At 34.4% G+C, this 26,621-nt stretch overlaps 1 protein-coding gene across 1 annotated transcript; it reads right to left on the reverse strand.

Moving 5' to 3' along the window:
* Nucleotides 1-4,344: 4,344 nt before the first annotated feature.
* On the reverse strand, nucleotides 4,345-21,170 carry LOC143601373 (protein FAR1-RELATED SEQUENCE 5-like). Its single transcript, XM_077078800.1, has 7 exons — nucleotides 20,981-21,170; nucleotides 6,236-6,376; nucleotides 5,599-6,013; nucleotides 5,383-5,515; nucleotides 4,851-5,016; nucleotides 4,447-4,733; nucleotides 4,345-4,353 (listed from the first exon to the last, which is right to left on the reverse strand). The coding sequence occupies exons 1-7, from the start codon at nucleotides 21,168-21,170 to the stop codon at nucleotides 4,345-4,347; spliced, it is 1,341 nt and encodes a 446-aa protein (XP_076934915.1).
* Between the last annotated feature and the right edge of the window lie 5,451 nt (nucleotides 21,171-26,621).

Genomic DNA, 26,621 nt, shown 5'->3' on the forward strand with positions numbered 1-26,621 from the left:
TGAGTTTGCTGTAATGTTTTGATCATTATGAACAATCTATATGGAATAAAAATAAGATAAAAGATGTTCTGGAAACCTAAGATATGTATGCTCCTGTGGTAATTTTTGGTAAATTAATTGAGACGTTATAATCGGTAAACTAGTGCAATCTTTCAAGTAGAAATTCTGTCATAACGAAACTAGCTGCTGAGTTGTATAGGAATGCATGAAATATGATAGTTTTTATATAATTGTTGTATTTTGACCAAAATACCCTTGCGGGGAATAGTTGCTAGTTGATTGCCATGAATTGACCAAATTGCCCTTATGGGGAATAATGGTTAGTTAGTCTTTGTTTGTTGACCAAAATGCCCCTACGGGAATAATTGCTAATAAGTATGTTATTAATACGTGACACGAAAGTAATTGCTCACTCATGTATCGTATCACAATTTTACTTGTTTAAGTCACACACGATTCACAAACGAAACACGAAACATGTTACGTGCATAGGTATTATGTGCCGAGTCTAGAGACTCGTTAAACATTCCGATACTTAGAAAATCTCTTTGTTATTTTAGAACGCTAGAGAGTTTTCTACGACGCGCATCACTCGGTGATCTAGATCGGATATTCTTCGCAAACAGTGAGTTCACTTACCCCACTCTTAAACTGTTTTCAAACGTTTTTCACTTGGAGGAGATAACATACTCCGATAAACATATTTTCTGAGATAAACGCATATGAAAGATTTTGTTATAAATTATATATCACTTGTAAAGGCTAAGCGGCATACGTAACATTTGAAGTCCCACACATCGGACCGGTTAATATTTGGAATAGCGAGTCACTTTTGGGTAGTACTACTGGGTTTGACAAACCCCACCCGACGCTAAGCTCAACTGGAGGTTGAGCTTAGCGTAAATTTTGGCTAACACTTACCATGGTCTGGAGGACCTGGTGACGGGCACTTGATAAACAGTCAGCTTCGGTCGCGAACCACTTAGCGATACTTGTTGTATAGATTAGCTACCTATCGATATATAATTTGACATAACACTATCTGGTAATGCAAAACACTTAAACGCTGTAACGTGGTTACACACTTAAACGCTGTAACGTGGTTACACACTTAAACGCTGTAACGTGGTTACACACTCAAACGCTGTAACGTGGTTACACACTCAAACGTCGTAACGGGGTTACGCAACATTTAAACGTCGTAACGAGGTTACGCAAAACGCTAAACGATTTATCTTATTTTACTTGTGAACTCACCAACCTTGTGTTGACACTTTTAGTATGTTATTCTCAGGTAGCCGAGGCGGGCGCGCGGTTTAGGAGCATGCATTAATTGAAAACATCTTTATTCTGCAAACTTAATTTTAACAATTACATTTGGTTTTAAGTCGTCCTGCGTGACGCAACTTTTGAATTAAGGTTTTACGCTTCCGCACTTATTTACATTTAAACGTTTTTCTTTGGTTTGATTATAACTAATGATTCCGATCCTGCCAGTTCTACACCCTCTGACGGTAAAACTCCGTTAGTGGATTTTGAGGGTGTGACATACGTTCTATTATACTTTGTATGGAAATGACAGTGAAGACTTGGATTTATAAATTGGTATGCAATTTGGTTTCATTATATTTTGTATGGAAATGACCTGTTAATGAGTTTGTGCTTATACGTTCTACGTAGATCTAAATAACTTGGTTTACTTATATCTTGCTTATAAGTTCTACATATTAAAACATAGAAAGTTATCACAAAAAAAAACATATTACATAAAGCTAACACATTAAACAAAATAACATTAGACATAAAAACATATTACATAAAAAAACACATAACAAAGTTATGACAAAACACATCACATATTAGAAAAAGAACATACAACAATTATTGAGTAAAGACACAGAAAACACAGCTAATCCAATTTATTACATAATAGACTTGAGAAACTCTATCTTCAAATCAAGAGAGCAATTGAGAATTTTATCGCCTTACACAGATCTTTCAACTCATCCACCTCCTTTTTCCCTGTGTCAATCAAAAACAAAGCACACAAATAGTTAATAGTACTACCTGGCATGTTTACTAGCAAATTTGTAATTTCATCCCTCATATCCATATTAACACCAGCGGTGTTGATAAACTCATCATGTAAAGCAGCACGATTCTTTATATCTTCCTGGATCTACGCTTGAATCTGTTTCAACAACAAATCTTTAGCTGATGAAGAAGACGACGATGAAGATGATGAACCCTCACAATCCATATCTTGTGGAATGACTTTTGTGTGGATAAGTGAAAAGGAGTGGTTGAAAATAAATAGATAAAAATAAAGGTATAAGACAAAACACTACAGTAAACGAAATTATTGGGAACAGTGAGAATCTTTCAAATATCACATATTGTTTGAAAGTACACGTTCATACACGTTCAAAATCAAATACCATGTTGAATAAAAATGACAGATGTATGTAATTATGAAGTTACACGTTCTCACACGTTCTCATGAATTGCAATTTGAAAAAAAAATGAAAGGTATAAGTAATTAGTCTGTATAAACTTTCGTCAGATTTTAAAGTAGTTATGCTACTATTACACGTTCTAAGAAGTTCCATCAAAATGTCAGTTTTGAAAAAAACACTTAAACGTTCTAATACGTTCCCTCAAATTGGCCACAAAAATATACCTAATGAAATGACAGATATTATATGTTAAAACACTAACCAGTTAATAATTACAATAAAAAAGAAATTATTGTGGAAAATGAGAATATTTCAAATATTAACAATTTCTTTAATAATTTATGTATCTGACAAGCTATAAGTACACTTAGACGTCCTTATACGTTCCATCAATGGGAGTTTGAAAAAATTGATCCCAAAAAAGTAAACCTAGATATAAATATACTGACAAACTAATTAAAATATAAAAAAGGAATTGATTACAAATTGAAAAAAATGGTAATGTAATCATGCTACTAGCTGTTAAAATCTAACTAGATATAATTATTTTGAATTCAGATAATTTTGTATGACACTTGGGCTATAAAAAGAGAGCTAACACAACACACAAAAAACACACAAAAAAACACACCAACACCAAAAAAAATTGAAAAAAAATGGATTCTGGGAATGTTACTGTGAAGAGCATTTTCCGAGCAAGAATCAAAATTGAGCTTGCTGGAGACTGTAATCGGCTACGAGTGGTTGAAGAAATTCAAGGAAGTGTGAATGATGAAGCACCAAAAAACGATGTTCTGTACCAAGAAGTTCTGAAGCACCCTGATAGCAGCTTCAAGAAAGAGGCAACAACCTACCTGGAAAAGCAAGCTTCATGCTATGGTCAGCTTCATGATATTCTGGAGAAAACAGCTCACAAGGTGAAGGTGAATAAAAGAGTCAAGCGTGAAGATGCTCAATAGATCCTTGACAACAACTAGGGTTCGGGATGACGGCTGGTGTGGTGGTGTGGTGCTGGTGTGATGTGGTGGTGTAGTAGTTTAAAATAAGTTTGTAAATAGGTTATTTTGAAAAGTTTCTAGATGTGGTCCTCTTTTATAACCTCTATGGAACCTGGTTTAATCTATCAACTGTTTTTAGTAAGTATTATTCACCCAGCTTACACGTTCCAGTACCCACAAAAAGCTTATATGTTCCAGAAAAATAAAAACATAAAAAGTTTAAAAAAAGAAAATATGAACAAAACAAGAACACTAAAAAACCTATTCTTCTCGAAGTTGAGGACAAGTTCGGCTGTTATGACCCTGTTGATGACAAACTTTGCATTCCCTATATTTTTTTGCCAGATCGACTTATAGCAATCTCTTTCTGTGATTTAATCCATTTATGCGACCCACAACCCTTGTCTTTTATACCACTAGGCACACGGACAGACACCTCAGATGGTTGATCATACCCTAGAATAGCAGAAAACCTATCCCTTTTTGATAAATGAGTTCTTTTGTATCTTGTCTCATAGGCTTGTTTGATCATTATATTCATTTGATCCCTGACTTTGATTAACTCATCAACATCAGTTACATAGCTATTTATGAGATACTCGCCAGCCAATGTTATTTCCCTTGTATCTCTTTAACTTTTAAAAATTTGTCGTTACCGAAACTTGAAATAGGAGCAGTTCTAGAATTAAGACCATCATCTCTCTTCCAACGATCCACCATGTACTTTTTTGGAAATCTGGTAACTCTAAAGAGATTTAAAATATAAAGGCTGCGACGACATAATAATCCATAATGTTCAAATCTTTTACATTGACATGAAATAGTAGAGTCAATTCCGTCCTCACCTTCCTTCTTAAACAAAACCTGACACACAAAATATATAAAATACTTTACACACTCTGTCAAAAATCAAAAAATATGTGACAAAAATAAAAATCTATTAAAACGTTCTACAAAAAAAAAGAAAAAAAAATTGTTTAACTATTTCATACCTCCAAACAGCCTGGGACATAAGCATTAAAGTCAAATACAGAAAACCTCACACAATCTTCTTCTTCTTCTTCAGTGGATTTTAAGCATGCAACACCGCTTCTAATATGAAACATTTCATCTTGAAAATCATTAAAAATAGCCTTTGTATATATCAACTCTGCTTCCTTCTCAAACGGGTTTGAACTAACCGGATCTGGATGCTTGTACATTGTATCATGATCATTTTTCCTACCATTGTGCCTTTGAATCTCCATACAATGATCAAAATGATTAAAGAAATCAATTACTGATAATTGTGAGTTAGAAACTTGACAAAAAAAATGATTTTCACTTTCTGATCTCGATGTAGTTCTCATAAGACTAGACAATGGTTCATCCATATAATACGCGGGGATCCAATCACATCTCATTTCAAACATGTCAGACAACCATTTATTTGTTTCGAGATCATATTCCTTCATTATAAGTTTCCACTGCGTCTCGAATTCAGATTGAGAAATTGCATCCGTCCAAACAATGTCACATATTTTACGTTTGAAATTTTCATTGTTACAAAGGGAAACACCAACCTGATGTTGCAAAAATAAAAATTTGTTAAATCGGTTAATATCAGAAAAAATGGGTATATACGCTCTTATACGTTCTACTAGATTCATAACTGGTGCATACAAATAATACAAAAACTGATACATACTAAAAAAATGTTTACACGTTCTAACACGTTTTGTAAATATATGCAGCTATGTTTATACATTATAACACGTTCTAACACATATGGGTAATGCTTTAATACGATAAAAATAAAGTTACCTTGTCAGCAAGTTTTTTCATAATATGCCACATACATAACCGATGTCTCGAATTTGGTAAAACAAGGGAGATTGCTTGCTTCATTGCAGGATCTTGATCAGTAACAACCACCTTTGGGGCAATACCAAATGAATCAAGAAAACTTTCAAAAGCCATGAATAAGATTCAATAGATTCGGACGATAATAACGCAACACCAACAGTAACATTCCGACAGTGATTATCAATGACAGTAAATGGTACAAAAACCATATTGTACCTGAAAAAAATTATATAAAAACTAATTAAAAAATGTGTAAAAATATAAAAAAGTAAAAAAACAATTGTATCAAATTGACATACTTGTTTGTCTTAAAAGTTGCATCAAGTGATATAATATCTCTAAAAGCCAAATAATTTTTCTTTGAAATATCATAAGCCCAAAACAAACGATCTAACTCACCGTTAGTATTAACTTTATACTCAAACGAATAACCATCACAAAATTTTTTCTTCCCACTTAATCTTTGTACAACCATTTCAGCATCATACTCGCCAATATAACAAGTTAAACTCTGTTTGAAATTCTTACAATCATCTTTTGTAGCCCCAACTTCCTCAAATCCTTCATACTTTGTCCTCATAATATTAAACGCCTTAACAGGGCCCAAATTCAATGTTGACATCTCATATATAATATCTTGTTGTACATGTGTCAACTTCCTATTTGATCGAACAAAATGCATATCATTTGCATGCACCATTTCATGATTATGTCCTTCAAAAAAATCATTTATTTCAAACCTCAACCCATCAACAGATTTTAGAAAAATTTAAGCTCGACAACCACACCTAATTGTTGGTCTCTTCCTTCTTTTATAATACGGTCTGCTGGAACGATCTTTTTTAGCCATAGAATCATAACGATTTGCAGGGTTGTGACCTTCTTTCGAACAGGTAAAATATGTAGACTTTAATAAACCCTCATTCATGTACGAACCTCCTTTACGAACACAAAAACCAGCTTTCTTTGCATATTCACAATAGAAATGATATGCATGATCAACATATTCAAAAACCATTCCTTTTTCAGGTTTGCAAGATGCATTAACTTGAGGTATAACAAGATCTGATGAAGGATCTGATAAAAGAAAATTCAATCTAATACATTCTTATACGTTCTTATATGTTCGAAATCAAAAACGCAAAAACAAAAGTTTCTATTCACAATTTGCTATGAAAAAACACCAAATAATTTGAAGTCCAAAACAAAGCACAATTACTTCACCCCCAAAACTATACGCTCTTATACGTTCTAATAAAAAAAACCATTCATACTCGCGATTTGATATTAAGACAAATAATTTGATGTCTAAATTGATTCACAAATACTTGGCGCCTATACAAAAACACAAACATCAATCATATAATATACAAACAGAAAAAAATAACCTAAAAAATGATAAAATTAACTTATCAGTCCATAAAACCTACAGTATACAACTAAAAACCATCTAAATATTATCTTAATCACAAAAACTTGCCAATCCTATACGTTCTAATACGTTCTAAATCAAACAACAACCAAACCTTCCCGCAAATTGCTATTACGACACATAAATTTGAAGTTTATTCGAATCGCAATTACTAAACACCTATAAAACACATAAAAACATAAAATTCATAATCGATCATAAATTCATCAAAAAATTAACCTAAAAACCGAAAAAATTAAGTCGATTAAACTTACAGTGCACAGCTAAATACATAAAAATTTGATTAAGACTAAAACTAAAATAACTTACTTTGATGATCGTAATACATGACGTTAAACAATCAACGATACCGTCCAGTTAATCGAATAATAAAAACCGCCAATTCAATACTTAATGAGTTTTTGGATACGTGATCAAATTTATAATAAAACGGTTTCTAATACAGGCACGATCGATTTTGAAAAGTAATGTAAAAAGACAAAAACACCCTTATGGGTACTTAACTAATCAAATTAATTAAATTGCAAATCAACGATAGGAAATCTATCGTACGTAACGTATGATAACCAATTTTTGTATTGGATCTTTTATATATATATATATATATATATATATATATATGTTTAGACTTGTCGTGTGTGATTTTATAAGATGTATATGGTTTTAGGGGGTGTTTGGGATTCCTTATTTCCACCAACTTATAACTTATAAACTTTTTGAAAAGTTAATAATTTGTAAAATGTGTTTGGCAAACCATAAGGACTTATGGTTTTTAACTTATGGCCAAGGCAAAATAAGAGGGTTTTGAAAAGCTATGATTCTCTAACTTATTAACTTAAAGGGTATAATATTCCCAAGCACTCCTTAAAAAACAACTTATTAACATAAGTTAATCCAAACACTTTTATACAAACTTCTTTTCAAAAAGTCATAAGTTTATAATTCTTTTTCACATAAAATCCTTTTGGACTTAAATAAGGAATCCCAAACACACCCTTAATCATATTCCTAATTGTCTACGGTGAAAAAATGGAGGAAAATCATTCATCATACACACTAATTTTGTAAGCATAGAAATTTATAAGATAACACTTATAACATATCTCGAAACACACTATGAACATATTTGGTGCAGCTAGAATATTGCTAGTTTCGCCAAATTAGGTGGTCTTTACTCACGTAGAAATAGAATTTAGATGCATTTTATGAAAAATATTTAGGTTGTAAAATTCAAATGAAATTTAGAAATAAAGGAAGAGAAAAATAATAGTATCTAATCCAGTGACGGACCAAGAAAAATTTTTCATAAGGGTCAGAAATTTTAAGGATCAATACTTTGTTATATATAAAAAAAGATCGGTGCGGTTCATTCGTTCAGGTCTGGTTAAATCGGTATATAATTTTCTATTGGTCCGGTTGACTGTTCCGATCAGTTCGGGTTGTAGAAAAAAAAAGGACAACCAAACAAAATATCTAAACCAATATATTTAAAGTTGTATCCTACAAGTTCTCATTTTTTGAAATATGACCATTACATCGTCTACTTTAAACATTGATAAGTAAGTCTTTCTCAATGTAATAAGTATAACTATCGCTTAAATTTTCATCACCCATCCGATTAGCAAATCGGACTTCACACATTTCATCGCTGAAATGATCTTTCAGTGCTTGCGATTGCAACTACGAGAGCTAACTTTAATTAATGATACACCAATGCAAAGGAAATTTGTTTCTTTGTTTGAACCATCAATTGAACAAGACTTGCTAAATCATTCAAGTGTTTAAATTGTTTTTCTCCTTTCAAATTATCGATGTATGTCGTGAGTTCAACTAGGAGTCTTCTTTTATCACTTTCATCAAAATTGTATGGGTACATCTCGACTAAACGTAAATATTTTTGGAATAAAATATGCCCGAAAATTATCACAAGGAATCAAACAACTCAAAGAATATAAGTCGGATGTTACCTCGTTAAAACGGTCCTCAAACTCTTCATTTGTAAATCTAGAACCGCATTGAAGCAATCATACTCATACAATGGCAGTTTTTCATGTTAGTTTTTTTTAATATGGCATTAGCATGTTAATGTAGCCATCATCCATCTTTACACTAGAACATCATGTTTTTTACAAAAATTGTCAACCTTCTCCACGAACTTGTTATACCCCTCCAATTTAAAGTTTACAAGTTGGCGCTTGGTAGAAGAAACCAATGGACTTGCCTTAAACAAATCTTGCTCTTTCTTATGAAGATATTGGGACAATAAGTGTGTGACGTCTAGAATATGCAAGGACAGGGTGAACGTTGAAGGCTGAAGGGCCGGGCTAGAAAAATGAGTGGGTATTGGACTAAAAATTGGATAGGGTTTGAATTATGTTTTGGGTTTAAAAATTAGGTTGAGTATTTGGTATTGAACTTATAAGTATTAAACTCAAATTTACTAGGAAAAACTATTTATATAACATTTATATAATTATATTTATAAAAATTTCATTATTTTATTAGGGTTGATCTAAAAATTTCATGGGGGTCATCTCGAAATTACATAGGGGTCGGTTTTAAAATTTCACAAGAGTCGGTGTTAAAATTTTACAGGGTCGGTCCGGAATTTTTGGGTATACTAACACTTAATGTTTTTCATAGTTGACGGCAGACCTCCTCGCTTCTATGTAGGTACGCCAATGGTAGGTAAAGAACTGAGTATCGACTTATGATCGTTACTCTACCGCCAAATGACAATTTGTTTGCATTCCATATTGAAAGCCTCTTTCGAAATAAATATACCACCGGATCCCACGAACCTAGTGAATTCATATTCGCCCCACTTGAAGCTAAGGTACTTAAACGGAAGTGACCCGTTTTGCAACCAAGCATATCTACCACCTCGTTTCTTTCCAGTTCCCACTTTTATCCCATAAAGACAACTTTTTGACAGGTTAATCTTTAGCCTAGACACCATATAAAAATAGCGTAGTATTCGGCGTAAAGTCATCACATTTAAAAAAAAACTAACCATTATATATTATAAACACCCAACCCTTCCCCTTCCCGCCCTTTTCTTTCGGCCGACCAAACCCAACCCCACCACCCACATCCTCCAATCACATTCTAGTTCACAATACATGCAATGGTTAGTTAGATTACTTGGAAGATTATTATTATTACAACACATCACCCTATAATTTACAACTCACCACCCTAACACTCCCTTTCTCTCTATTAACCGGCCACACCACCACCACTTGACATTACACTCTCATTTCAAACTTACACACACAATAAGCTTAGTTAAGGGTCTTTGTAAGGCCCCGTTACCGGTGCCCTACTTTGAACGTTGGATTTACTCATAAACACAGTTCTAAATATAAGAGTTAATTAAAACATTCGTGGAATACTAAAAACTTTCATAAACGTTACAATCAAATCCATAACTTTGTCTTTAACGAACATATTGTCTCTCGAATCAAAAACATTAATTAAAAACGTCTTAGGTCTTCAGATGCCAGACTCTTATTCTTCTACCATGTGCCCTCGCTCAAGCCAGCTGTCTCATTCTACTCACCTGGGTGCATACTAAAAGTCAGCTACGCTGAGTGAGTTCTAGTTAATCAGGTAACATACAATACTTTCACCTACTTATACATATGCACCCGAAGATACATATTATATTCTTAACCTGCTAATCTTTCTTTCGTACATATATTAATAAATACATTCTTTCTTTCATTCTTTCTTTTATTCTTTCTTTACATACTCTGCATCTATCAATACTTTACATACTTATACGTTTTAAAGAGCATTACGCCCTACTGCCTCGAGTATTATTAGGGCTCGGTCCCTTTTTCTACCTTGAGTATTATTAGAGCTCAGTCCCTTTCTGCCTTGAGTATTATTAGGGCTCAGTCCCTTTCTGCCTTGAGTATTATTAGGGCTCAGTCCCTTTCTTCTGTACCTGGCTATATCCTACGTTCATTCAAAACATACGTACATATCATTCATACATTATACACAACATTATATCCATAATCATAGCTTGCCAATACGTGCAACATCTGAAGATCGTTCACGCACCGACAAGAAATCATTCACATCTTTCACATAATACATATATGACATACACTTATCTCTCAGGATAAGTGTATTAACTAATCACATCGAGTATGAACACAGCCCCGAAAACATAACAAGGAATGGGGCTAGAACTCACCTGAATGCGGTTACGTTCACCGTTAATAGTTATTCCTTTCTTGAGCTGTGCACAGCTAACCGTATAATGATTACATGTATTAATTAACTATTACTACTCATATCGTATTTCTATCTTTATATAACCCACAACGAACGGGGTTCCGGGGGCAGCGCCCCTGGCAGCGGGGTTCTAGGGGCGGCAGCCCCTAGCGGGGTCCAAGGGGCAGAGCCCCTGGCTGGGGTCGAGCTGCCAGGTCAGTATGGAAAAATTTTATTTTAACTAACTGTCTTAACACATTTTTCATTAGGATTTTAAATTCTTATTTAATTCGCTAACTCATTCTCTCTAACGAATTAGGTCTAATTCGTTAACTAATTCGTCATTTAAATTCGTTATTAGAACATCAGGCGATTCGTTATCCTGATTCGTTGGCTGATTCGTTAGATTAGTTCGCTATCTTAGTTCGTTAGCTTAATTCGTTATCTTAGCATAGCGAACTGGCTTTCTGACTTTAACGAATGGTCATCACGAACTACTTAACGAATTGAAGCTAGTTCGTTATCCTTCCTTAGCGAATCATCATAACGAATTACAGTTAATTCGTTAAATCCCCGCTAACGAATTAGGGTTAGGTCAGAATGTCAGAACATTCCCTGACAACCTCGTACACCCTTTTCCGGCGCCGTCATCGCCGGAAAACCGCGTTTTCGCCGGAAAAACGAGATCTCACTCGTTTTTCTACCGTTTTCATCGTTTTTCGTCCCGTTCGATCCAGATCTGAGCTAGGGTGATCCCTAAACTCATCTTAGGTTCGGGTTATACCCGATTCCACCCGGATCTCGTAACTTAACGGTTTAACGGTGTCGGCTCGTCGTTTCGTGACCATATCTAACGGGTTTAAGCTCATACAACATCATACTATCATTACCTTGGATCGGGATCAACTTTCTATCTTGATTCGGCTAGAGAAAGGAGAGAAATTAGAGAGAGATCTTAAGTGTGTGTTTTGGTGGTGTATGGAATATGTGTAAATGAATGAAAAATGGGTAATTAAGGTTTATATAATTATGGATCATGGGCTTAAGCCCATTGTGTTTCCTTTTTTCCTTTACAACCCAAGTCCATAACCCATATCCATTTAACCCAACACTAGCCCAACTCATAATAACTCATATTTTCATTATATTAATCGAAACTAGAAAACGGGATGTTACAGTCCTGGATGAAAGCAAATCAAGTAAAAAGGATTAGGAGGCTAAGGAAATAATTTAAGCTTGCACAAGTTATTATTCTCATACTGTTGGTGCATTTTGTGACCGTCGCTATGCAATTCTGATCAACGGAAACGATGTACGAAGTTAGGACAACTTCGCCATAGGCGAAGTTAGAACAACTTCGCCATAGGCGAAGTTGTAACAACTTCTGCCATAGGCGAAGTTAGAACAACTTCTCCTACAGGCCCAAGCCCAAGCCCGCGAAGTTGTTTCGATATATATATACGTGTCTTGTTTAGGTTTGTGTATCCAGAAAGTTAGAGAGTTTTGTGTTACAGTTCATTTTGTCTAGAGAGAAACCGAGAGGGAGAGTCGTGTGGGACGGCCCGAGGTAGAGCTCACCTCGGGTCGGCCGTGTTTCTGTTTATGTTCGGTATGTAACGTGTTTGGTTATTATATAAAAGATCTGCAGATGTGTTTATCCCGTTCGTGTGTTTGTTCGTGTATGTGTTTGTGTGTAATCGTGTTCTTCGTCTTCTACACCATTAACGAGTCTAGGAGGATTCTGCACTCCTAGACCTCGTGCGGATCTCGTATCGATCGGCGACGCCCCGGGGGGACTTACAAGTGGTATCAGAGCCTTAGGCTCTTATGCTATGGTTCGAGATCTGCGTTTTGGTGTTTCTAGCACGTTTCTGATGCGTTTCTGGCCGAACAGCCGCCGCAGGCGAAGTTATGGGGTTCAGGCGAAGTTGTCGCTTAAATTTTAGGGTTTAGGCGAAGATATAAGGTTAAGCGAAGTTATTCACAACTTCGCCTACCTCACAAGTTCGCTTATCTCAGGCGAAGTTATCTGTCAGGCGAAGTTTTGGTCAGGCGAAGTTATGGACAGGCGAAGTTAAGGAGGAGCGAAGTTGACTTTAGGCGAAGTTAAAAAAAAAAAAAAAGTGTTTGGAGTTTTCGTCTGTATGGCCAGGTGTACACGATTATTGTGAGACCGAAGATGTTGTTCCGTCAACGAGTGAAACTTGTTATCTCTTGGTCTTACGTGTGAACAAATACGTGTCAACTCTGGATATGGAGTTGAGGTTGTGAATGGGATATTGATTGAAACTGGATATTGACACATATTTGGGTGTTTGTGGGCAATGAAATTGTTGTTGTTTGAGGTTGACCAACTGAAGAAAGTCAAATTGAACTGAAGGTTTTTGTCATTACTGGATTGCGGTCAGAGCATATTATTTATGTTATTTTCAAGGCGTTCGAGAATTGGATCCTGAAACGTGATACTTATTTATTAAAGTGAAAATTCTGGAACAAGTTGGATTTAATCGGGAATTAAAGTGTTTATGTTCTTGATTGTTATCCCAGGTGATTGAAGATGTTTCGGATTAATTAATGGTCATGTGTGTTAGATTCAGTCAAGGTGGTTTTGTGATGAAATTGATCACTTGATGTTGAGTAGTTGAAGATTAAACCTTATCGTATGCCGACGTGTTGGTGAAGTTGTGGAGGGAGCCCAACTTCACGTGTTGGTGAAGTTAGAAGAACTTCACGTGTTGGTGAAGTCAGAAGGACTCACGTGATTAGTTGAGATGATCAATTAGGCACGGGGATGCATGCATTTCAAAGACCTCAATCTATATAGTCGGAGAAGCTTACACTGAAGCGGAGATCGGATATGGAAGACGCTGGGTGATTGGTAGATTTGTGAAGCTACAAGACAGTTTCAGACACGGCTGGTTGAAGAGCAAACAGAAGATCATCAGTTAAGAGGGAGTCTGTTGGTGCATGTTTTGTAACAGATGATCTTTTGTGTTTGTTAGAATTGAGAGCAACGGTCAAAGGGGAGTCTGTTGGTGCATTTTGTGACCGTCGCTATGCAATTCTGATCAGCGGAAACGATGTACGAAGTTAGGACAACTTCGCCATAGGCGAAGTTAGAACAACTTCGCCATAGGCGAAGTTGTAACAACTTCTGCCATAGGCGAAGTTAGAACAACTTCGCCTTAGGCGAAGTTGTAACAACTTCGCCTACAGGCCCAAGCCCAAGCCCGCGAAGTTGTTTCGATATATATATATACGTGTCTTGTTTAGGTTTGTGTATCCAGAAAGTTAGAGAGTTTTGTGTTACAGTTCATTTTGTCTAGAGAGAAACCGAGAGGGAGAGTCGTGTGGGACGGCCCGAGGTAGGAGGATTCCGCACTCCTAGACCTCGTGCGGATCTCGTATCGATCGGCGACGCCCCGGGGGGACTTACACATACCCATATACCTTAGTCACAAAACCAAAAATACAAGGTAACCTCGTTTAATACTGGGCATATTAGTTTAAATGTGTTGGTTAAAGCTTGATGATAGTGTATTTGGTGTTGAACATGCAAAGTTTGATATGGTTGTGTGCATGCATGTGTGCCGTGGGGTTTGTGTGTGTGTGAAAGAGACTGATTGAGTTGATAATATGATTAGTTATGGTTATATAATAGCTTACTTTAACTTGTCAATGTTGAATTTACTGAGATTGTTAGATGAGTAAGGTTGATTGTTGATTTAGATATGAAACTAAGTGTGTTTATGGTTGAATTTTGAAAATGGGTTATGGATAAATTTACCCATATGAGCTGTTGATTTTGGTTTGTGTTGCGATTGCCATTGGTTAACAAGTTACTTGTTATATGCTTAAATGATTATTGTTGATTTTAAACTCACTTAGTTGATTCATCAAATTTACATGCATAAATTTTTTAATTGATTTGTGATGATGAGATTGAAAAGTGGTATTAGAATGATAGATAGAATCTTGTTAAAGTGTTAGGCTAGTAATGTAGAGATTATTGCCATTTGACTATTTTTATGAAAGTTGACTTGGATGCACATATGGTTCAATTACATGATTAGATTAAAAAGTTAGATATTGTCTTTACAAGTATTGATTGAATATGACTTTTGAATGATTGAACATGGATTGAAAGTAACTAGTAACACTAGGATGTCATGATTTGGATATAATGAACAAACTAGAACTTATTTGGTAAACTTACCAATAAAGAAAACTTTTTGATTTGGTGCAAATTGTTTAATAGTTTGGTTTGATTATTGAACACATGGATATATTAATGATTAATGACTTATGAATAAAATTGTATTAGTAGTCATTATTGTAAGAATTGTTGAGTTGACAAGATAATTATTAAGTTGCTACTTGCTAAGAATAGAAACATTGTTAGTTAGCTCATGTAGAATCTAAGACCAAGTTGGATAATGAATTGTTATATCAAACTAGTTGAATGAGATAAACATGAGCCATACTTGATTATATTTGAAAGCTTGAATTGGATGAAAGTTGTGAATAGAACCAAGTTGCTAATTATGGAAACTTTGTTGTTTAAAGTGTTAAGAATGATATTGTTTAGATGATGATGATAAGATGAAATGGGACCATATTATAAGTTGTTATGATCCGGAATATTTGATGCATAAACACCATGTAGACATTATAGAAATAACATGCTCATGTGTTATTAGAAACTTGAAGTTAAGACTTGAGCATGTTTAGTTAAAAATTTGTTTGGTGTGCATATTTGGTGCTATTTGATCAAACATAATTGTGATGATAAATTACTTGTTATTATGTGTTCATTTTCTATACAAAATGACTTAGTTTTGATATTATGACTTAAATAACTTGATGGTAACATTAAGTAGGAAAGTTCGACTTTTAACGTGAACCAACATGAGTTTTTGGAACTGTTTTAAAACAGCTTCTAAAGTCATAAAATTCTTATATTTAACATAAGTTAAAGTATAAGAAAATGTCAAAGATATCAAAGCTTGACCCTAAGCAGTTCGTGTCGCGAAAACCGAAAATTGACGTTTTTAAGAAAACGATAACTAAAATAAAAAAACGTATCATTTTTATCGAAAAACTAAAAAAATTAGTTAAAATCATATAAAAAGTGTTTTTAATAATTTAAAACCCAAAGTTTTCACAAAAAGATAACCGGTTCGTTTTTAAGTACAAAACCGACGAAACTGGCAAAAACGACAAAAACCGACTAAAATAAAGTCATGTTTATAACTAAAACAAAACCTTTTCAAAACACTCCAGCAACTAAAAGATTATTTTTATTAATTATATAATAAAATAATTAGAATTATTAAATAAAACAATTATTCGTTAATTTTACTTGTTTAAATTTCTAAGTGTTTATTAATAGAATTATAAGTTAGTAATTCTATGTGTTTGGGTGCTTGTGTGATCACATAGGTTAAGGTTAAATATAATAAAAGTTGTTATTCAAAAATGAACTTAGAACTAACGAACATGTACTAATATAGGACACGAGCTTTTTGACTTATCCCGGTTACAAATGTGAATTTTTCTCTAACGCCCTTTGTTTTAAATATTTTATAAAATGTTTTTTTAGGGGGGAAAGCATACTATATATATATACAGGGGAGGGTTATTTTGAGAACCATGATGAGTTTTAAGAACTTTAAGAACTCAATTTTGAACCACACATTTAATTAAATGATACGAAATATGTGGCTGAGATTAAATTCAATTAAAAAGTGAAGCAGGGGAGAGAATAAGTATTTTTGATAATTACACAAGTTTAAGCGTTAGTTATACATGTGTAAAAAGTCGATTCGATGTGTAAAAAATACCGTAGTATTTTGTACATTACTTACACTTACGTATTACACATGTGTAAAAAAAAATTTCGAAAAAAAACATTGTTACGCTAAGTTATTTCGAGTTCTTAAAACTCAAAGTGGTTCTCAAAAGAAATCAATCATATATATCTATATATATATATATATATATATATATATATATATATATATATATGTAGGGGAGATTTCAATTAAGAACCCCTTTGAGTTTTAAGAACTCGAAAGAACTTAGTGTAACGATTTTTTTTCGAATTTTTTTCCACATGCGTAATATATGTAAGTTACATACACGTAAAAAAAGTACAGAATTTTTTACGCACCGAGTCGACTTTTTACACATGTGTAACGGACGTAAAAGTTAGTGTAACCACTTACATTTATTATCTCTCCTACTTTGACTTTTTTGCCAGATTTAATCTCAACCACATATTCCAATTCATTTAATTAAATGTGTGGCCTAGAATTGAGTTCTTAAGTTCTTAAAACTAACATGATTCTCAAAATATCCCTCCCCTATATATATATATAGAGAGAGAGAGAGAGTAAGGTTATAATAAAAAGAAGTTGTTTCCTAAAAAGTATAGGAAACAATATAGACCATTGAATAGAGTATAACACATGAGGGTATGATGGTCCATATATATTTTATTATTTTTGGAATTAGTTGAGAATTATAATAATTACTCTCTCTCTCTCTCTTTCTCTCTCCATATACAGATACGACTTTCACCCAATTTCAAATCATATTCAGATTAAACATCAAGATATGAAGAAATCAATCGGTCTAGGTAACCACCGTTCACCCGCCTATCATCACAACCATGCTGTAATCCGCTCACCCTCTAGACGCGGCGGAAGTCTGAAGGTTGCTTTGTAGCATCCGCGACGGTGATGGATCCGAGTGCAGAGGCGGCGTCAACGGCGCTAATAAGATGTGGTGACGTCCTTTATTTGATTTGGGGCTTGTCAAAGATCCAAAGTCGATGGAATAGTGATATATTGGAACAAATTGTGAAATTGATGATGAGAGTAATCTGGTAAGCGATGAGTAACTTGAAATAGGGTTTTTGAAATTGAGTTGGGGGTTTAGATTAGTGAAGTGTGGATCTGCTTGTTGAATTGGAGAATAATTGTGTTTATTGATTAATCGAGAACACAGGTTTTGATGAATGTGGATATGAGTTTTTTTTGTGCCTAACTGTGGATCTTTTCTAAAAATGATAAACATATTCTTTTCAAGCATTTTGATATGTTTTGATCTTCTATTATTGTCTTGTAAAACATTAAAACACTCATCAGCAGGAGAAACAAAGATAATGATAATGATTATGGTTGTGCATACCATTTGACATGGATGATGTGGCGTAGACATAGCATGTTTTTGTTTTTTATGTTGTTAATGTTGTGTTTTAAATTTGGATTAAAATTTGGTGATGTTTTAAAACACACTCTTTTTAATGTGTGTTGGTTCATGATGTTGATTATGAATGTTCTTGGTGTTGTGTTTTACATTTGGATATTGGTTACATGAAAGTGTGTTTTTGGTCATGAATGTTGGGCATTATTTGAATCAAGAACGTAGTAATTTTATTAAATGATGTTGTTTATCTTGTTCAAGATAGTTTGTTTTAGTTCTTGGTGTTGTGTTTTAAATTTGGTGTTGTTTTTTAATTTTGATTATTTTGATTTAAAACATACTGTAATATATCTTGTGATGTTCTTGGTGTTGTGTTTTAATTTTGGATTATAAAAATGATAATTATAGATTGGTAATATTTCCATATATAACATAACACACTTGACGATTATGCCCCTGGAGTGTTATAAAACTAGTATAAAAATAAAACACTCCTCCAATTTTTTCATCTTTCCATCTTAACCATTGATTACCAAGATCTAGCCATCCAGATTTCTTCCTACACTTTTTAGACACACTCATATTTTAGGAAAACCCATATATATATATATATATATATATGGAATGGCTTATGAGAGAAATCAATTTATTAGGAGAAGTGCGAGAAATAGATCTGAGCCATTGATTATGTGTAATCAATGGTCATTAACTAAAATGACAATGTTGTAAATTTAAGCTATTTATATTAATTGATTTTAATACTTAAAGGGTAGTTTTGTATTTTGGTTGAAAAAAATCAATTTAGGAAACAATCATAAGTAGCTCCTCATTTAAATGGGCATTAATAAAATATTAAATAAATGAGTATTTTTTTTTTAAATCAATTTTGTTTCAATTGGCATTATCTCATGCCATGCACTTTCTTTATTAATATGTATTCGTAGATTTTGTTTTTGTTTTTATTTTGTGTATATCAAATTGATATAATCCTACACATTGGTATATAAGTGTAGGGGTTATGTTGTGTATAGATATTATCCTACATAAATTGGATAAATTCCTACACTTGGTTGGTAAATATGCGTGCGCGTAAACTAATAAAAATTTATGTATGATTTAAGACATGTGTTGTGAAAGTTAACAAAAATATCCAATGAATGTCCAACGCAATACAAATTTATATATCGTAACTTAATTAATTAACAACCTACACAAAAAATAGGTCCAATACACAAAAAACAGTAAAAAAAAATTACATACAGACTTAAAACTTCACACAACCACCCCACTATATAGTTTACAAGCACACAAAGAACACAAATCTTCCTACACAACCACCAATCATATACATATTTTTTAAATCTCACATAATTATAAATAGACTTTTGGATTTATCAACCAAACTATGTGAACACACTTCTAGTTGTGTAGGCTACTAAAAGTGTGTGTAAGTATATCTTAATATAGTTCTTTAAATACATATTGGTTGTGTAGGTCTTTAAAAGTTTGTGTAATACATGTTAATATAGTTATCCAAATACGTATAAGTTGTGTAGGTATATGTTGGTTGTGTAATGATATCTTGTTTAATGGTTGTGTATGAGTGATTTCATGTATAGGTTGTTTTTTTGTTTAATGTATGTGACCAGAATATGTTGTTATACTAATGTAATGTAGGGATAAATATAGGGTTATAGGGTGTTGACTACTTTAATAGTATTAGTGTTTTTTTAGCTTCTCAAAATCCTTTTATTAACATTTAATACAAACCAAGCTATATCTGAATAATACGTTTATTAACATTTAAACGTATATGTTTTTTTATTAGAATACTGATAATTTCTTTATGTTATTTGTATATGTTTTTAATTTAAATAATAACGAATCAAAATTAAATAGAAAAAACCTAATCTAGTCTGATAAGCTATAATCATATGAATACAAAATAATGTTAATTCTTTTTTTATATATTTTATTAACAAAGCCATAAATTAATAAATAACAAAACTAAAACTTTCAAAGATATAAATACTTGCTAAATATAACGGAATCTCTTGTTGGTGGTTGTGTAGGAAAGTGCAAAATGAAGAAAAGACACTAAATTTTGATGTTCGAAATTATTCTTGGATTAACAAAGGAAAAAACAATATAATTAAATATTTAGGTCTAACTATATTATCATGAAAAAATGTTGGTTAGAATTTTATGTTGGCTTATGATGACCATAAGTTAAAAAATGATAAATTATATTATATATAAAAAAAAAGAAATAATGTAGTCCATGTATTCATTCTTAAATTAATACTGGTTACCAAAAATATTAAATTTCATGTGTACTAATGTAAGTCTCGTGACAGATCTTTCAATATGATATCAACTATCTTGATGTTAGAGTAGAATTCTAACACAAGATGATTCAAGAACAATGAACAATAATACGTAAAACACACGATGGATTGCTTCAAAACACATGTTACTATTAACGTCGGGTGCTTAAGTACTTGCTTACAAATACTTGTTCCACCAACAAGTGAACGGCCAAAATAATACCAACGAACAACCAACCCAAAACCCTATATAGTATATTCTATATATAGGGTAGCCAACACCTAAGCCCAATAAACAGGCCAAAGCCCACCGAGATCCTTAGAGGATCTCGCTTTACATACTAAGCCCAAAACAAAACCCAAATAGTATCTAAGTATTAACCACTAAAATGGACCCAACAATCTCCCCCTTGGTTTGTAGCTTCATCTTTTAGTCATACTCCATAATATCAACATCGGCATCCTTTAAACCACCTGCCTAATAACCAGTTCTGATAATTGAAGCTGCCATTCTCGTATATTCTTTTGCTGCTTCTTCAAAAATTGGATCAGCGATAATTTGAAACTTGCTGAGGGTCTTGATATCTCGTTCTCCCAGCTTGAGCAAATCTTTTGGATCAACAAACCCGTACTGCCCCTTACCCTTCTGTAAACGAATGATGACGGTAGCAGTCATACTGTCGAACATCCAGAACCTCGTATTCTCCAAAGTCCCATCAGGTATTGCATCAGGCACAAGAAATATGAGTAGCCTTCTTCATTGCAGGCCACATCACGTTTACCATGGTCTTTCCCATCCTTGGATCCTTGACACCTTTAGCTTTCTTCAGGAATGATTCAGCTGTAGTCATATTCGGAAAGCCTCTATCAACTTGACTCTTCAGAAAATTCCAGAAGTCAATTCCTCTCTTGTCATTTGTTGGATTGTGGAATGGAGCATTGATCAGGTCACTGAGATCCACCTTTGTCCAAGATCCAAAATCTTTCATCGTTTTGTAGTACTCGGTGTTCCCAAACCTTCGTTTAACCCACAACATATTTTTTTCAGCGTCAAATCCCCAAGACATGACCCAGAGCGATCACCGTACCTGTCAGAATAGCCCTTTTGAGATGTGACAATGAACTTATCTGGGTGATCGGAAGATTCAACATTCTGGTTTGAGTTCTTCATGATCATAATCTTCTTCTGAAGTCTGTCTGATTTCTCATCTGTCATTGGAGGCGCAGACATGTATTGTGCCAGTGTCTCATATTCATCTATATTTTGAGTAGGACGACCACTGGAACTGCCACCTTGATCTACGTCGGTTGTCTTTGAAGTTACATCAGCACCGCTCTTGAATTCATCTCCAAACTTCTGAACAAGTGTTTTTTGGAGGTCTAGATACATAGCAGTTAATTCTCCCGTACCAGACTGAAGCTCTTTAATCTTGGAATCTTTATCAGTGTTACTAGCTTCAAGTTCCTGGATACGTACATCTTTGACAACAGAGTCTTGTTCAAGCTCAAAGACTCGACGTTGAAAAGCTTGTACGTCTATAGGTTCAGCTTCCAATACGACCCCCTTTCCTTTGTTTTGCAAATAAGTTTCTTGCATGGCGAGAATCTGAGCAAGCTTCTCGGAGGCACTAGAGCTTGACTGACCCTTATTGGTTGGGTCAAATGATCCAGATGGAGTATCAGTATGTGGAATGTCGGCCTCGAAGTCAAACTCATGAGAAATATCTTCGAAAATCTGTTCTTGAGTTCGAGGCTCAGCAGTGGATGGACTAGGATCAACATGAGTCTTAGGATCATTCGACTCATGTTGATGTGGTTATGGTGGTTGACTTGTTGTTGATGGTGTTGTTGTTTCGGTAATAAGAACGCCTGGTCTTGGATCTTTTTTTCTCCTTTTGCGTGGAATAAGAACAGCGTCTGAATATTCTGGTACATCTTCATCTTGATTTTCAACAACTGTTTGAGGAGGCTTCAAATAAGTTGACTGAAGTAATTCTTTGAACTTCTCAAAGTCTTGAAACTGTTCAGTGGACGGAGCAGTCTTCGTGTCATGGTGTTCAAACTCTACATGTTGTACATGAGTCTCTTCGTCTTCATCATCAGAACTGATCTCAAGTGTGGTAGCACGCCTTTGAACTGGCGCCACATGCTCCTCAGAAACTTGAGCAATAACCGGTTCAGTCTCTGTTTCAGCAAAGCAGCCAAATTTCACTAGCTGACGAAGGCCCTTGTAGACAACCTTCGACCCTTTCCTTGACTGCTTGATTAACCCAAAAGTGTTGGTCCCATCGACTTCATATCCAGTGTTTCAACAGATCTAACGAGATCGGTGTAATATGAATCAAAGATCATCTGTAGAAACCGTGGATATATAAGAAACATCTCTTTATTCTTTCCCTTCAGATTTCTCATCATCTCATCAAAAACGAACTAGGAATAGTTGTAATTCCAATCCATGATCAGAGCAACCACCGCCGACATTTGCGTGTGGATAATCTCATCGGAACCTCCTTTTCGTCCCAACACACACATAAAGAATGTGTGTATAAAAAATCTCCAGTACGGGTGGAATAACTTCTTGATCGCTGGAGGGTAAGATCCCTCGTAGCCCATTCTTGTAAGAACCTCGGAAACAACAGCAGTCGTGTATTCCGTTGGGTAATCAGATTGATCTCAAAATAAAAGAACCTCTCTTATAATGGCCTCTGTGATGAAGATCAGCTTCTTTTGCACTTTGGAGTCTATAGAAATAACTCCACCTGCTCCTCGCTGGTTGATCGAAGCATTGTTCCAGAATTCTGTGATCATTTTCTTGCAAATGACAGGATTTTCTCGTAAGGCGTGAGAAATCCTGCAAGTATTGAGGCCAACGATCATGGAATTGAACTCCTTGTGTGCTGGAGGAGGATCAAACAAATATCCAGCTATATTTTGAGTGTCAACGAACTTTAAAGGAGCTTGATCAGCCATTACTGCAACAAACGAGTCAAGTTAGTAAATGTTAACATAACTTGAATGACAATTATAAGCTTATGAACATAATTGTTAATTTCTTAAACGTTTAGGACCAAAGGTGACAAGAACATTTCATAAGGACCATAGATGTAAAATAATAATGATGTTAAATGGTATTTCGGTCCAAATAGGCATTTCTCTGTCCACAAATGGGATTTCGGTCAAAGATGGGTGATTTCAGTCAATGTAAGATGTTCTTTGTCCAGATCAACCGAGAACAAGATTTCTCAGTAAAAGGAAAGAGATCTCGGTCAACGAAATTCAACCGAGAACTCTTGGTTTTGACCAAGGGTTTTTGGTCAGACAAAAAACCCTTGAATTTTGCCTAGAGAATCGTGTCGTCTTCTGCAAATGACCGAAATCGCCATGAAACCTGCAAGAAACTCCTGAGCTCCCAACATATAACTCTAACATGCCCCCAACATTGTTTCAATCAAAGATCTAACACAACCACATAATCAGTTTATGAATAATCAACTAAATCCGTCTATCCATGAGGACGCATCTCAATTTGTCTCGTAATGATTAATCAAATCGTTCTTGTGTTCATTACCTGTGATTGAATCAAAGAGTACCAAGCAAGATTTAAATCGATTAGTGTATCAATGTTAGGGTTTTTGGCCAGATAGGTTTTAGAGAGAGAGAGAGTTTTGAAAGCAATAACAATAATTGAGATACATGGAATCTTTTATATCTCAAGTCTTGTGGGCCGAGAACCCACAAACAATTAACCAAACTAGCCCAGTAAAAACCCTCTTTTGTTACAAGTCAATTAGGCCAAGAACCCATATGGACCAAAGGAAACCCAACCAGACGAGTCCAAGAAGAATCAAAGAGCACAATGCCAATTTTTAAAATAACCAGTAGACAAGACCAAAGCCCAAAAGAGTTTAACCACGTCAAAAATAATTTTAACACTTGTCTCGAGGAGCGTATTTTCGAGATGAAAATAAAGTTTAAGGAAAATAATAATAAACACATAGATACACAACAAAAACACGAAACACAAGTCTTCTTGATGTTTATCTAATTTGGGATCAAATTTCAGTTTTATTAAAACGTCGCCTTTAATGAAAAGATCCAAACATGGAATCATATTGTTTAAGGTGATGTCACAAGGATTCATGTTCAACGTTATTATGACACAAAGAGACAGGCTGATAGCAGGAGGTATACCGAACTTAGCATGATTTTCATTGCATCAGTGATATGGATTAGGTTCAGTTAGACATAAAGCTTAGATGAACATCACTCATGGACCTGTAATGCCTCCTATCTCTTCTCAAAGTGTATTTGGCGTTCCCCGGATCACCTCAATTTGACTCCAACCCCTAGTGCTTGATCTAAAGATTTTATAGATAATAAAAATTTTAGGCTTTAAGGTTGAACGTTGGACTTACATGCCTTTCATTCAGAGTGTTTAGGACTTACTTGAGTTCCCCATCCTTGTAGTTCTAGTTTGACCCTTTAAGCCCTTGAAAAAGAAACTTTTATGGTATATATATACATAGACAATACATTACTAGCCATTTTTAAATACTAATAAGCAAAACAATACAATATTTTTGGTGATCAAGACACTAACGGGCTCTTGTATGACTGGGTAATTGCTTTTCCCCCTATCCTTCGGAGAGATGTATATGAAAGCATGCACATTTCTTCAAAATGACTCTCCATAGTAAGTTTTGCAAATTTAGTTTATATCACTTCAGCTTTTATGCTTGATGGAAAGCTACCATACAAATTAGTGACTGTTCTAAAGCCTTTTAAGCTTAATGACTTCACATGTTTGGCACACAGAAACAATTTATCTATCATTTTCCAAAGGTTGGATCAATTTTCATTTGAAAATATTTTGAAGCTTCAAAAAGCTGTTAACTGAATAATCATATTATTTCCTAGAAGACACTTTAAAACTCAGTCACCACAGTCACTCTTAGGTTTCAGGTAAATGGCTATCCCGTATATGCACAAGTGGTTAACATGACCAAACACATATGAAAATACATGTCCTTCCAACTTAGAGTTACCGACATAATTTTAAGTGAAAGAATTCAAAACACAGAAAACAAAAACACATCACAATCGCCCCACATGCTTTCAGTCTTTAGGTAAATGGCTATCTTGTGAATCTGCAAGTAAATGACTGGACCAAACATATACAAGTATATGTCCTTCAAACTTGAGCAGTCGACATGATTTTAAGCGAGAATGAATAAAGACGTACACACACTATTTTTGAGTTTTTGATTTTTTTAAAATAATGAAAACGCACACACACTATTTTTGACTTTTTGATTTTTATAAAATAATGGAAACGCACACACACACTATTTTTGACTTTTTGATTTTTCTCCCCCCTAAATATGTACAAATTTATACACAAAAAGACTCAATCCTCAAAACGAATCATTTTAAGAAAACTCACAAGCACATTAAATCTGGTTGCTCCGACCGCTTTTGTAAATAAGTCCGCCGCAATATTATTAGTGTGAACTTGCTTAAGATGAATTAATTTTCGGTCGTAACAGTCACGAATAAAATGTATTTTGATATCAATGTTCTTGGTTTTTGAATGTTGAACCGGATACTTAACAATTGCAATGGCAACATCATTATCACAAAAGATAGTTGTGTCAATAAATTCCAAACCGTAATCCAGCAATTGATGTTGCATCCAAATAACCTGTGAGCAGCAAGCTGACGCAGTCATTCTCTGCCTCGGCAGTCAATGTGGACACCGTTTGTTGTTTCTTGCACTGACATAAGATGAGACGATCTCCCAAAAACTGGCAGCCGGCAGATGTGGATTTCCTGTCAATGTCATCTCCACCATAATTTCTATAAGCAAAAGCATAAAGATCAAATTCTGAGTTTTTGGGATACCAAAGACCTAATTTCGGTTGTCCCTTCATATATCTAAAAATACGTTTAACAGCAATTAAATGAGAAAGTTTAGGATTAGCCTGGAAACGAGCACATTAACAGACTACAAACATGATATCGGGACGGCTGGCGGTGAGATACATCAGAGACCCGATCATCGATCGATAGTACGTTTGATCTACAGGACTCCCTTCAGGATCAGACGACAGAAGAGGCCTTTCTGCCA

Source organism: Bidens hawaiensis, unplaced genomic scaffold, assembly GCF_021521415.1.
Source record: "Bidens hawaiensis isolate Kalapana, Puna unplaced genomic scaffold, B.hawaiensis_p1.1 tig00056147_1, whole genome shotgun sequence".
Classification (NCBI taxonomy): Eukaryota; Viridiplantae; Streptophyta; class Magnoliopsida; order Asterales; family Asteraceae; genus Bidens; species Bidens hawaiensis.